General features: G+C 38.4%; 1 protein-coding gene across 4 annotated transcripts in view; it reads left to right on the top strand.

Moving 5' to 3' along the window:
* The window catches only part of NEDD4 (NEDD4 E3 ubiquitin protein ligase), a 152474-nt gene that overhangs the window by 114292 nt on the left and 23517 nt on the right, over window positions 1–14665 (top strand). For 3 of the 4 annotated variants that reach the window (XM_055435588.2, XM_055435586.2, XM_055435589.2), the window contains 8 exons: window positions 1090–1209; window positions 2427–2630; window positions 4069–4149; window positions 4376–4430; window positions 4530–4588; window positions 5637–5702; window positions 12155–12384; window positions 13075–13196. In XM_055435588.2, coding sequence (XP_055291563.1) covers window positions 1090–1209; window positions 2427–2630; window positions 4069–4149; window positions 4376–4430; window positions 4530–4588; window positions 5637–5702; window positions 12155–12384; window positions 13075–13196 — 937 coding nt within the window. The remainder of the gene's footprint in view (window positions 1–1089; window positions 1210–2426; window positions 2631–4068; window positions 4150–4375; window positions 4431–4529; window positions 4589–5636; window positions 5703–12154; window positions 12385–13074; window positions 13197–14665) is intronic. The other variant, XM_055435587.2, reaches the window with a different exon arrangement.

Here is a 14665-nt window from a genome sequence, read left to right as displayed (position 1 = left end):
CTGGCCTCTTTCACTTACTACGATGTTTTTGAGATTTATCCATGTTGCTACATGTTTCAGGAGCTCCTGATATTCCATCATTGTAGATGTGTCTACTACATCCCATTTATTTGCTCACTAGCTGTTAGACGTTTGTAATGCTGGGCAACTTTGAATTCCATTATTTTATGGACTCAGAGCTCATTACAGCTGTCAGCAATGTACATGTACCTCTGTGTGTCTACAGAACAGTGTATCTAGTGAACAGACTAGTAGTCATAATTTTTATATTAATATGGAAGACACATTAGGGAACCAGGTCAAACGTTGAAGACTCTAATCTAACTCAAAAGACAAAAGGAAGGCCAGACCTGGACTGTTTACAGTAAACCTGGAAAACTAGACCTCTTTTGTTCATTAGCAATAAACTACAATAATCCGCACTTCCCCAGCCTTCACAGAAAGAAAGCAGGGGTAACTTTTGACTTGGCACATATGGGTGATAATTTCTATAGTTTGACTACCTGTATTCAAATCTCAGCTCCATAATAGCAATGTTATCTTTTAAGAAACTACTTTCATTTTCTAAAACTTCAGTTATCTCATAAGTAAAATGGGCCAGTAATCTTGATTATCTCACTAAGATTTGTGTGGAGGTTAAATGGCACGATCTGTGTGAGAGCTGTATGTGGTTGTTACTACTCTGATGTTGTTATCACACTCATCACTATTGTCTGTCCTGTTTTTTTAAGTGAAATGCTGTGCACTTTAAAATATGGTTTAAAACACGATTCATTTTAAAGAGAGTTATCAGTGAAAAAGGAGATATGGTCCTTTAAAAAGGATTCTTTCTGGGAGCTTTCCTGGTGGTCCAGTGGCTAAGATTCCATGCTTGCAATGCAGGGGAACTGGGTTCAATCCTTGATTAGGCCATTGGATCCCACATGCTGCAGCTAAAAGATCCTGCGTGTAGCAACCAAGATCCCATGTGATACAGCTAAGACCCAACACAGTCAAATAAATAAAATAAATATTTTTTAAAATAGTAATGATAAAATACAATAAATAAGAAGGATTCTTTCTTATTAATATTGTTATTCTTCACTGCAGCTTTTGCCTACTTCATCTGGATTACCACCAGGTTGGGAAGAAAAACAAGATGAAAGAGGAAGATCATACTATGTAGATCACAATTGCAGAACTACTACCTGGATAAAGCCCACTGTACAGGTACCCTGCAGTCTGTTCATTATGGTGTTTTCTTAGGTAATTTAAACCATCATATTTCTATGGGAGCTATTATAATACATCACTTAGTAGTAGATGCTGGATACTTCTAATTATTTTCTGATATTGGTGCTGTCTGTCGTTTCCTGCAGATCTCTAATATACATGAGTCATTGCTGGTTATTAGGTAAAACAAGTCCATTTGGGACTAGGAGGACAAAGTAAATGATCTGGTCTACTGGGTGATTTTGTAATTTGAATGGTTAAGATCATTTTGCTAAATATTTTGCTAAAAATAATCTTGGTGATTAGCATCTATCAAAGAACTTTGTCATAATGACACTCTTTCCTTGGCAACAGTTTGCCTTTTGTATTAATAATATTTCTTTGTAAGCATTTAGGAAAATATCACCATTTCTCTTGAGAAATTTTTTAAAACTGAAAAGTACAGAGAATAATATAGTAAGTATCCATTTTCTTAACACCCTGAATTTACCACCATTAACAGCTCACCGTATTTGGTTCTAGATTTTTTGTTTTTCAAAATAAAATACAGAGGAAAATATTTTATCTTTTAACCAAGCACTTGGCCCCCTACCCAAAGGGAAATAACACTGTGAGCTTGTTGGTAATTCTTCCTGACTATTTTATGTACTTAGTAGAGAGCTAAACAATGGAAAATATTATTTATGTCCATGTGTCAGATTTAACAAAGATATTAAGTAATTCTAAATATTTTTTGCTCACTATTGTTTTAAAATCCTATCCTGTTGGTTTATATATAGATCTAGTGTTTTTTTTTAACTGCCTTATATTTTATCACAGGAATGTATTACATTTCAGTTATCCATTTCTGTAGTGGCTGTTTGCCATTTATTCTGTCTACCACCATTTGAACCCATTTTTGTGTGTAGGAAATTCCCACTCTATGTGAGTCTTTGGGGTGAGCAAAAAACAACCTTCTCTAGTTGTCAATGCGGCTTCCCTGCAACTAGGGTTAACAGACTGTTAACCGCATCTTACTGCTCAAGAATTAGCTGAGAAATTTTAAATTGTTTTAAAAACAAACTTTGACAAAGCACTTTATTGGAGAAATGAGCCTCCAGTCTTTAGGCCCGTTTATAAGTGTGTGCGCTGTTTGCAGATTCAGTTACCTTTTTAACCACAGCTATTTGTGTGTTCTCTGTAAACACTACTACATAATTGAATTAATGTGCTAGGCCACAGTGGAGACCAGTCAGCTGCCGTCAAGCCAGGGTACTTCTGCAGGCCCTCAGCCACAGGCCCCCGTGAATGATGCAGCACAACAGGTGACCCAACCATCAGAAATGGAGCAAGGATTCCTTCCCAAAGGCTGGGAGGTCCGGCATGCACCAAACGGGAGGCCTTTCTTCATTGACCACAACACCAAAACCACCACCTGGGTAACTTCAGTGGTTTACAGTTTAAATTTGTAATAGCAGTAACAATCACTTACGTGTAGTTCTTGATAATCTTTATAAGTAAACATTAATATGGGCTTCCCTGGTGGTTTGGATGGTAAAGAATCTGCTTGTAATGCAGTCAAGACCCGGGTTTGATCCCTGGGTCCAGAAGATTTCCTGGAGAAGGGAATGGCTACCCAATCCATTCCTAGTCCTTATTTAAACATATGTTGAATTCTTAATAGTATTATTTCTATTCAGTATATTTATACCTATTTTTAATATCGGGGGGATTGTTAAGAAGATACATTTATTTCCTGTTTGCAGTGGGCTTTTGTTTTGTTTTTGGCCATGTCACATGGCTTGTGGGATCTTAGTTCCCTAGGCAGAGATTGAACCCATTCCACTCTTCAGTGGAAGTGCGGAGTCCTAACTACCAGGGAAGTCTTGTGTTTCTTGTGTTTGCAGTTTTCAGCTCCCTAGCCATAAATGCCCAAGAAGATATTTAGTCATAATCATTTCCCTTTATATGAGGCCTCTAGTTCCAAAGTACTTTTGAATCCATACCTCATAATATCCAGAAAGCCTTATGAGCTAGGTAGAATAAGTATTTTTATTTTAAGATAAGGCTTGAAGTTGTCGAGTAGTTGGTTCAACACTAATAGAAAAACTACTGAAAATTATCAGTAAATGCAGAGATTTTGATTAATAAATTGTTTAAAAGTTACCAATATGCCTAAATTAAAATTATATAATACATTGTTTAATAAAACAGTATTGAAATGATAATGTATAAATAAATCCAAATAAATTAAATTTTGTTCTTTCAATAATTTGAGTTGCCTTTAATAACCTTTTTGAGCTTACCTAATTCTCTCTTAAAATTAATAAATTAATAACTATCTAATAAATTAGCACCTTAACACCTGTCTAGGTACCAAAAACCATGTTCAAGGTCTCAGAAATAACATGTGGTCCAGCTTTATGTCCACTCGTATACCAGTTTTTATTTAGAGAAGAGCCCTGTGTAGTGACATAATCCTTAAAGAGTGGACAAAATACTCTAAATGGTTTTTGTGAAAGAGCAAGTAAGTTAATACAGATCCTCTCCTCCTCAAGATCTAAGTGAAATTTTTTTAAATTTAAAAAATTTTTGGCCATGTCACAAGGTATGTAGAATTCTAATTTCCCAATCAGGAATCGAACCCATGACCCCTGCAGTGGAAGCATGGAGTCTTAACCACTGGATTGCCAGGGTCCCTTAGAACTGAATATTGTATCCTATGAATGAGAGATTTTAGATGAGAACCTATTATTTCATTGAGTAAACAAATGAAAGTGAATCCATTGATATTAGAAAACATAGTAACAGATTGATTTTCATGATTTTAAAGTTTGTGTGTATATATTGTTTTCTTTATTTACTCTTCCAAAAAAGGAAGATCCAAGACTGAAAATTCCAGCTCATCTGAGAGGAAAGACATCACTTGATTCTTCCAGTGACCTGGGGCCTTTACCTGTAAGTTTATAGAACTGTTATCCATCTAACTTGACTATCTCAAACATTTGTATTTCGGAATGCAGTAGTTCTTTCACAACTATAATTAATATTATTGTTGAAGTGTTGAAGTTGTCTACTAAGAATGGAATATACAAATTAAATCAACCATGTAACCAAAACCGTTTTTCTGCCCATACACTGAAAACCTGTTCCTAATATAACTGAAATATGTTCTTCATTATAGCCAGGATGGGAAGAAAGAACTCACACTGATGGAAGAATCTTTTACATAAATCACAGTATGTGCAGTGTGATTTTTTTTCCCATTACATTATCTTTTGTAATATCGAATTTTTAGCATGAGAATAAGAACCTCATTTTTTTCTCTCTTTCTTCAGATAATAAAAAAACGCAATGGGAAGACCCTCGTTTGCAGCATGTAGCAATAACTGGACCAGTAAGTCTCTTTGTATCAGCATCCTCTGATGGGGTTGTCCTCTTGTCTCTTCAAGGACAGATGATGAAGGGTATAGCACTAAATAAAGGTGTTGAGAGGAAAGCACATTTGCAAATCTCTCTTCTCCCCACCACCCATACACCCAGTGTCAGTTATTTGAAAAGGGCATTTAAAGTAGTTCCCTTTACTCTACACAACGACCTTGGGATGCCAGTGAGCCAGAAAGTTAACTTAGTGAAGCTAACTCAGTGAGCTAACTCAGTGAGGCTGCTGTGCTCAGACTGGTACTTGAAATAATCTGAAAAAAGAATGCTGGAATCCTCAGCAAATCAGAGAGGAACCAAGAGTGTATCTGATGAGAAAGCTGACGGTGCCTTGTCAAATCAGGGTCGTGTCTTGAACTTTTTGGTTGAAATCATTGTAAATACTGGTATATAAGACATTCATATTTAAAGTACAAGTACTACCAAGTATGTTGTTTATACTACTCTTGAGTCAGATTAATGATAGGAAAATAATTTTCCTCTTTTATATAGCTTCTTTTTCAGATTATAATTGTTTTCTAATTCACAAAAATAAGTAAAATTGAAGATACAGTTCTTTTAGATTACTCTTATGACTCCATGTTTAGTCTCTTAAAGTAATGGATAAAAAAGGCAACTCCTCAGAGTTCAAGGAAAAAGTACATTTTTCAAATTGTTCCTTTAATGGAGAAATCACTTTGAAAGTCTCTTTAGAAATGGAAATTTTCATTTCTAATATTTCTTTACTTGGAAGACATTTCCTGTTTCTGGCCTATTGCATTTCAAGAATACTGCATGATGAAAATTACAGCCATAAGAATTGCTGGATACAATTTTATCTTAAACAGAGAAATTAAAATTTTTTAAGTTTTATATTTCTTTTTCTGAATTAAACTTTTCTTTCCAAATATTCTCTTTAATGCCTTTAACTTATGTTCATTAAATACCCAAAGGGGAGTTTTTTAAATTGTTCCAGAATAAAACAACTTAAACCTTCTTTATTTTTCCAAAATTTTTAACTCAAGGCAGTGCCCTACTCCAGGGATTACAAAAGAAAGTATGAGTTCTTCCGAAGAAAGTTGAAGAAGCAGGTTAGTGATACTTATTATGAGTTCTTAGGAATGTTTGTCATATGGACTGAAAGCATGGGGAGTACATTTGAAAAAGTAATAGAGAATTTATTATATATGAACAATTTTGAATAGCTTCTTTTAGGGAGAGGATGCTTATTTTTTGAGTAGCTGTAATATATGATTCTCATGCAATGAACTGACTCACTGGAAAAGACTCTGATGCTGGGAAAGGTTGGGGGCGGGAGGAGAAGGGGACGACAGAGAATGAGATGGCTGGATGGCATCACCAACTCTGTGGACATGAGTTTGAATGAACTCCGGGAGTTGGTGATGGACAGGGAGGCCTGGCGTGCTGTGATTCGTGGGGTCGCAGAGAGTCGGACACGACTGAGCGACTGAACTGAACTGAACTGAATATATGATTAGAGTCTAGTTATTTTATGACTGTATTTTTCAATATACCTTGCAATAGAGAAAACAGTTTTAAAAATTTGCTTTTGAAGAGCTCTAACTTGAGTTCTTCCTGTGTTTGTGGGGTTTGGGTTTTGTAGAAACTGAACAAGAGTAACTCAGGAGATTATCCCGTGGCCTAGACTTTGCTTGTGTAGGAGGGAGGACTCTCTGGATTCTGCTTCTGCTTGGACTATTGTTTTCCAGTGTTAGTCATTCATTCTTTACAGCTTCAAGTATAATATATCTCTGTCTAATTTGAATGTACAGCTGCAATTGGAGCAGTCCTCTTGTTTATCTCCTTTTGCTTAACAGATGTATTCACACTTTTCCATCACCACAAATTCGGTGTGTTTGGAACTAAATCTGCCCATCTATTTCATTTCTATTGGTTATGACTGTTTTTTAAGTAATTAATTTTTTTAAATTGAAAGTCTTTAAGTTCCATAATGCTTTACAGTTTTCAAAGGTTTCATACACATGGTTTTATATAATTCCATAATAACCCCTTTTTCCCCCACCTCTGTATTGCCCCTCCCCCCACCCATAACCACTAGTTTGTTCTCTCTCTCTCTCTATATATATATATAATTTATTTGTTTATTTTTGGCTGTGCCGGGTCTTCATTGTGGGGGCTTTTCTCTAGTTGTGGGAGCAGGGGCTTCTTTCTCTTCGTGGCAGTGTGCGGGCTTCCCATTACGGTGGCTTCTCTTGTGGTGGCACTCGGGCTCTCGGGCACAGGGGCTTCAGTAGTTAAGGCACGTGGTCTCGGTAGTTGCGGTTCCTGGGCTCTAGAGCACAGGTTCGGTAGTTGCCGTGCGCAGGGTCAGTTGCCCGTGGCACGTGGGATCTTCCAGGAGCAGGGCTCAATTCCATGTCTCCTCCATTGGCAGGTGGAATCTTTATCACTGAGCCCCCAAGGAAGCCCTGTTCTCTGTATCTGTGAGAGGGATGACCGTTTTTTAACGCCTTTCTGATTTGCTCATGCTTCTCCCCTTGCCCTGCAGTTTAGGAGTACTGCCACTAGGTGGCTACGTTGGGTTACACTTCGTTGCCTTCCAAGCTAGAAGCCAGGTTTTCCGAAGATTCAAGATGGTTTCTGCTGCCTCAAATTTTTCTCATCCAAAACAGGACAAAAATGAAATACAGTACTTATTTAGTGCAAATATGCCTTAATAAAATCTTAAAAATATCTTCAGTGTTTTAAACTCATCTTCAATAATAACCTTGTTTTAAAATTGCTCTGGAAATTTGTTTTCTACTTCTTAAAATTCTTTGGGATTCTAAGTCTGTTTTGAATTACTTATATGGTAAATATTTTCACTCTTAATGACAAGACACTGGTGGAATAGAAGTATTAGCTTCTCCATTTGCCAGTCTGAACACTTATAAACACGTTACAATGTCTAATGGTTGATATTCTCTAAACAGCAGGTCTCAGAACACAAAACCATAATGAAAGTAGTAATTTTTATGGAGTTCTGACCACATACTAGGCATTTTTCTTAAGTTACATGCATGATCCCTGTGTAATCTCTGCAATAACTCTATAATGAAGGGACTACTATTATCACATCTTAGAGTTGAGGAAGCTGAGGCTCGGAGAAACTAGGCAATGTGATCAAGTTCCATGATTGTTAGCAGCAAAGCCAGGTACAAACCAAGTGGTGCAGTGCCAGAGTCCATCCTCCTAACTCACATGACATACCAGATTGGGGATTAAGAGAAGAAATTACCCAGAATGCAAAAAAGGTATATAAGAATATGAAATTATGAAAGAAAAGATAAGAGACATGAAGCTGTTCCATAAGAAGAGCCTGAGGAAGAGGCTGAGAATCTGAATCCTCAGTTTAACAAAACGTCCCAAGCAGGATTTAAGAAATAAGACTCCTGTCTGGACACATCACGTCACAGCAAAAGAGTAGAACATCAAGAAGGAGATAAAAATGTATGAAGCAGTGCTCCAAAGTCTTAAGCTGCCTTTATCCTTTCCCTCCACCTCATCCTTAACATGTCATTAGTTTGGATTAAACAAAATAGGAAAAACAAGAGATGTTTCCAAGAAAATTAGAGATACCAAGGGAACATTTCATGCAAAGATGGGCTCCATAAAGGACAGAAATGGTATGGACCTAACAGAAGCAGAAGATATTAAGAAGAAGTGGCAAGAATACACAGAAGAACTGTACAAAAAAGATCTTCACAACCAAGATAATCACGATGGCGTGGTCACTCACCTGGAACCAGACATCTTGGAATGTGAAGTCAAGTGGGCCTTAGAAAGCACCACTACGAACAAAGCTAGTGGAGGTGATGGAATTCCAGTTGAGCTATTTCAAATCCTGAAAGATGATGCTGTGAAAGTGCTGCACTCAATATGCCAGAAAATTTGGAAAACTCAGCAGTGGCCACAGGACTGGAAAAGGTCAGTCTTCATTCCAATCCCAAAGAAAGGGAATGCCAAAGAATGCTCAAACTACCGCACAATTGCACTCATCTCACACGCGAGTAAAGTCATGCTCAAAATTCTCCAAGCCAGGCTTCAGCAATATGTGAACCGTGAACTCCCAGATGTTCAAGCAGGTTTTAGAAAAGGCAGAGGCACCAGAGATCAAATTGCCAGCATCCGCTGGATCATGGAGAAAGCAAGAGAGTTCCAGGAAAACATCTATTTCTGCTTCATTGACTATGCCAAAGCCTTTGACTGTGTGGATCACAATAAACTGTGGAACATTCTGAAAGAGATGGGAATACCAGACCACCTGACCTGCCTCTTGAGAAACCTGTATGCAGGTCAGGAAGCAACAGTTAGAACTGTACATGGAACAACAGACTGGTTCCAAATAGGAAAAGGAGTATGTCAAGGTTGTATATTGTCACCCTGCTTATTTAACTTATATGCCCAGTACATCATGAGGAATGCTGGGCTGGAAGAAACACAAGCTGGAATCAAGATTGCCGGGAGAAATATCAAGAACCTCAGATATGCAGATAACACCACCCTTATGGCAGAAAGTGAAGAGGAACTCAAAAGCCTCTTGGTGAAAATGAAAGAGGAGAGTGAAAAGGTTGGCTTGAAGCTCAACATTCAGAAAACAAAGATCATGGCATCTGGTCCCATCATTTCATGGGAAATAGATGGGGAAACAGTGGAAACAGTGTCAGGCTTTATTTTTTGGGGCTCCAAAATCACTGTGGATGCTGATTGCAGCCATGAAATTAAAAGACGTTTACTCCTTGGAAGGAAAGTTATGACCAACCTAGATAGCATATTAAAAAGCAGAGACATTACTTTGCCAACCAAGGTCCATCTAGTCAAGGCTATGGTTTTTCCAGTAGTCATGTATGGATGTGAGAGTTGGACCACAAAGAAAGCTGATCACCGAAGAATTGATGCTTTTGAACTGTGGTACTGGAGAAGACTCTTGAGAGTCCCTTGGACTGCAAGGAGATCCAACCAGTCCATTCTAAAGGAGATCAATCCTGTGTGTTTATTGGAAGGACTGATGCTGAAGCTGAAACTCCAATACTTTGGCCACCTCATGCGATGAGTTGAGTCACTGGAAAAGACTCTGATGCTGGGAGGGATTGGGGGCGGGAGGAGAAGGGGACGACAGAGAATGAGATGGCTGGATGGCATCACCGACTTGATGGACATGAGTTTGAGTGTACTCCAGGAGTTGGTGATGGACAGGGAGGCCTGGCGTGCTGTGATTCATGGGGTTGCAAAGAGTCGGACACGACTGAGCAACTGAACTGAACTGAATCATTATTGAGATCACTGTGTGCCAGCCACTGTCTGCACATGCGATGTGTTGTCCCAGTTATTCCTGAAACAGCTCCCTAAGGGTAAATACTTTTATCGTCCCTATTTTATAGATGAGGTAATTAAGTGTTAGAAAAGATGTGCAAGCTGAAGCCAGGACTTGAACACAGGGGTCACCTGACTCCAGAACCCATGCATGATCCACCACTCAGCTCAGATGTGGAAATTGCTCCTGTGGCCTCCCTTCTGTTGCTGTCGCTCACTCAGAGGGCCCATTCATTTTCTGTCACTCAGGCTATTTCAGGGGTCTTTCACTGACGGTGTGTCTTTTGTCTCCCCTCATGTGTGCTTAGTTGCTTAGTCATTTCAGACTGTTTGAGACCCCATGGACTGTAGCCTTCCAGGCTTTTCTGTCCATGGGATTTTCCAGGCAAGAATACTGGAGTTGGTTGCCATTTCCTCCTCCAGGGCATCTTCCCGACCCAGGGATCGAACCCCAGTGTCCTGTGTCTCCTGCATTGCTTTACCCACTGAACCGCTTCGAAAGTTCCATTGAAATACCTTTTAGATCTGATGGTGTCAGCCTCTGAGAACATAGCAAGCAGTCTGATCCTGCGACTTCCTGCTCAGCATCTCTTCCTAGGCAGCCTTCACACTGTCTTCACTGCGGCCTCAGGCTGCTTCTGCAACTCCTACTCGAATCCCTCCTCTTCTTCCCCTCCCCTTTCTGTACCATCCAGCCCTCAGATGGCTGGGACCCTTCCTGCTTGCTGTTCCTCAGCCCTTCTCTCCCTTCCCATCCCAGACAGGACTTTCTCTCGAAGCCTTATTGGTTGTCTCACTTGTAATTGATAGCTCATTTGTTTTTTGGTTTTTTTGCCTACAAAATTTTGCTTCTGTTTCTATTGCTAGCAATTTTTCTACTCTTTACAATCTCAGAATTAGTAACATTTACATTTGTTTCTCACACACACACCAGATTATAAACTCCCTGAAGAAGTGACCACATTTTACGCAATGTTTTCATTCCCTTTTCCTCCCATCTCTGGCCCCTTTGCAGTACCTACCTAGCATGGACCTGGCCCACAGTGGGCCTTGAGTAAGTGCTTGTTGAGTCACTTACCTGCACTAGTGGTTTGCCCACTGTCTAAAACTATAAAATTGCTTTTCTCCAGTCTTACCAGTTTTTCAAATTGCATAAGCATCAGAGGAAACTGTTTATGGTTTCCTGGTTCCACAGGAAACTGTCTCTGTGTAAGCAGCAGAGGAAGTATACCATACTTGAGTTGCAGCCCTCAGCCTCAGTAGTTGTGGTACATGGGCTTAATTGCTCCACAAAACTTATGTTATACTTATATTGCTTATATAAACTGCTTATATCATTATATTTCTAAGGGCCTTCCACTTTTCCTAAGTATTTTGTGAGTGAAATTCGTGAGCTAACCCTCTTTCCTTTTCTTGATTCTACAGAATGTTGATGACATGTTTTCTTTTCTTGGTTTCCACTGGAACATTGCACACAGAGTACTCAAAAATAAAATATTCAGATATATTTCTATATAATTTACAGTAAGGTCTGCCTAAAAGCATAGTTATCTACATTTGTCATATAAGCAAATTACGTACAAAAGATAAATGAGGCAATGTAGCTCATTCATTAAGAACAGAGGCTCAGAAGCTAAGACTTTGTTAACTTGTATCTTTAGTTTCTTCATCCATAAAATGAAGACACTAATAGTAGGTTCTTCATATTGTTGTTATGAGGAGTAAATGAGTTAATCCATTAAAATTCTGGGAACAGTGCTGCCACAGTCTGTAAAAGTTTGCACCTGTTAATGAGTGAAGTAGACAGGCTCCAGAGAGGAAATATGGAGGGCAGGGGAGAACTCTAAGCTGACAGGCAGACAAGTATTGATAGCAGGCAGTGACTTGACTGACTGTTGGTCACAGAATGTCTTTCTTGGGTCTTAAGGTGAAAATGACTGCTCATGAAATGCCTTCATGTGAGTGTTACTGTCATATGACAGTAGCTGCTTCTTCACATGTGAAAATGAGAAGTCTTTGTTATTACGTGACTAGAGAAAATGCATGAGTTCTTTAATACTGTGGAGGGAATGCAAGACAATATACCTAGGCCTATTATCCCTGAAAAAGGATCTTGGGCACAGGAATAGAATACAGTGTATTTTATAACATTCATGAGAGAAATGTGTGTTGAACTGATTTAAACAGTCTCTCTTCTCTGGATTTTCAGAATGACATTCCAAACAAATTTGAAATGAAACTTCGCCGTGCAACTGTTCTTGAGGACTCTTACAGGAGGATTATGGGGGTCAAGAGAGCAGACTTCCTCAAGGCTAGACTGTGGATTGAGTTTGATGGTGAAAAGGGACTAGATTATGGAGGAGTTGCCAGAGAATGGTTCTTTCTGATTTCAAAGGAAATGTTTAACCCTTATTATGGGTTGTTTGAATATTCTGCTACGTAAGTACCTTTACAGTGACTGTACAGAAAAAAAAAAAATCTGTTTTGAAAATAACAGAGTAATGTGATGGGAGGGAAATGTAAGTCACAATGTGTTAGAAAAGGGGAGAGGGTAACTAATGTTTCAGAAATAACTTTTAAAAGTTATAGTGAACTATACATAACATAAAATTTACCATTCGTATCATGTTAAGTGCATTCGTTGTTGTGCAACCATTACCACCGTCTACCTCCAGAACTTTTTCATCATCCAATACTGAAACTGTATCCTTTAAACGTGATCTCCCCCATTCCCTGGCATTAACCATTCCACTTTCTGTTTAACCTTGTGTAAGTAGAATTATACAGTATTTGACCTTTTATAACTGACTTAACTTCATTAGCATAGTGTTCTCAAGGTTTATCCATGTAGCAGTATGTAGTAGAATTTCCTTCCTTTTGAAGCCTGTGTAATATCCCATTATGTGTCTATACCACCTTTATTTATCCATTTAGCTTTCAAAAACATTTGGATTGTTTCCACCTGTTGAACAAAATGACTATTTTAAAACCATTAAATCCAGTGGTCTAATATGGTTGTAATAGAGTTGAACAACTGTAAAAAGAGGGAGACAATTTCCAATTACTTGTCATATTAACATTTTTATATGAAATATAGAAAGGAGAATTTAAATGTGGTTATCTTTACAGGGATAATTATACCCTACAGATAAATCCCAATTCTGGACTATGTAATGAAGATCACCTCTCTTACTTCAAGTTTATTGGTCGGGTAGCTGGGATGGCAGTGTATCATGGCAAACTGTTGGATGGTTAGTATTTCTTTTTAATTGGAGGATAATTGCTTTTACATATTGTGTTGGTTTCTACAATACATCAATGTGAATCAGCCGTGTGTGTGTGTGTATATATATGTATATATCCCCTCCCTCATGAGTCTCCCTTCCACCCAACCCCCCACTCTACCCCCCTCAGTTGCCACAGAGCTGAACTGAGCTCCCTGTGTTATACAGCATCTTCCCACTAGCTATCTTATTTTACACATGGTAGTGTATATGTCTTTTTTTAAAAATTCATTTTAATTGGAGGCTAATTACTTTACAGTGTTATGGTGGTTTTTGCCATACATTCACATGAATCAACCATGGGTGTACATGTGTTCCCCATCCTGACCATCCCTCCACCTCCCTTTCCATCCCATCCCTCAAGGTCATCTCAGTGCACCCGCCCTGAGCACCCTGTTTCATACATTGAACCTGGACTGGCAATCTGTTTCACATATGATAATATACATGTTTCAATGCTATTCTTTCAAATCATCCCACCCTCACCTTCTCCCACAGAGTCCAAAAGTCTGTTCTTTGCATCTGTGTCTCTTTTGCTGTCTCGCATATAGGGTCATCATTACCATCTTTCTAAATTCCATATATATGCGTTAGTATACTGTATTGGTACTGTATTGGTGTTTTTCTTTCTGGCTTACTTCACTCTGTATAATAGGCTCCAGTTTCATCCACCTCATTAGAACTGACTCAAATGCATTCTTTTTAATAGCTGAGTAATATTCCATTGTGTATATGTACCACAGCTTTCTTATTCATTCGTCTGCCAATGGACATCTAGGTTGCTTTCATGTTCTGGCTATTGTAAACAGTGCTGCGATGAACATTGGGGTACACCATTGTGGTTTTGATTTGCATTTCTCTGATAATGAGTGATGTTGAGCATCTTTTCATGTGTTTGTTAGCCATCTATATGTCTTCTTTGGAGAGATGTCTGTTTAGTTCTTTGGCCCGTTTTTTGATTGGATCGCCTATTTTTCTGGAATTGAGCTGCAGGAGTTGCTTGTATATTTTTGAGATTAATTCTTTGTCAGTTGCTTCATTTGCTATTATTTTCTCCCATTCTTAAGACTGTCTTTTCATCTTGCTTATAGTTTCCTTCATTGTGCAAAAGCTTTTAATTAGGTCCCATTTGTTTATTTTTGCTTTTATTTCCATTACTCTGGGAGGTGAGTCATAGAGGATCCTGCTATTTTTTACGTAAGAGTGTTTTGCCTGTTTTCCACTAGGAGTTCTATAGTTTCTGGTCTTACATTTAGATCTTTAATCCATTTTGAGTTTATTTTTGTGTATGGTGTTAGAAAGTGTTCTAGATTCATTCTTTTACTAGTGGTTGACCGGTTTTTCCAGCACCACTTGTTAAAGAGTTTGTCTTTTCTCCCATTGTATATTCTTGCCTCCTTTGTCAAAGATAAGGTGTCTATCAGTTCAGTTCAGTT

Source organism: Moschus berezovskii, chromosome 9 (assembly GCF_049115385.1).
Source record: "Moschus berezovskii isolate FMDL1 chromosome 9, NW_MosBer_1.0, whole genome shotgun sequence".
Lineage (NCBI taxonomy): Eukaryota > Metazoa > Chordata > Mammalia > Artiodactyla > Moschidae > Moschus > Moschus berezovskii.
Note: the sequence above shows the minus strand (reverse complement) of the source record. Positions and strands in the feature narration are given on the sequence as shown.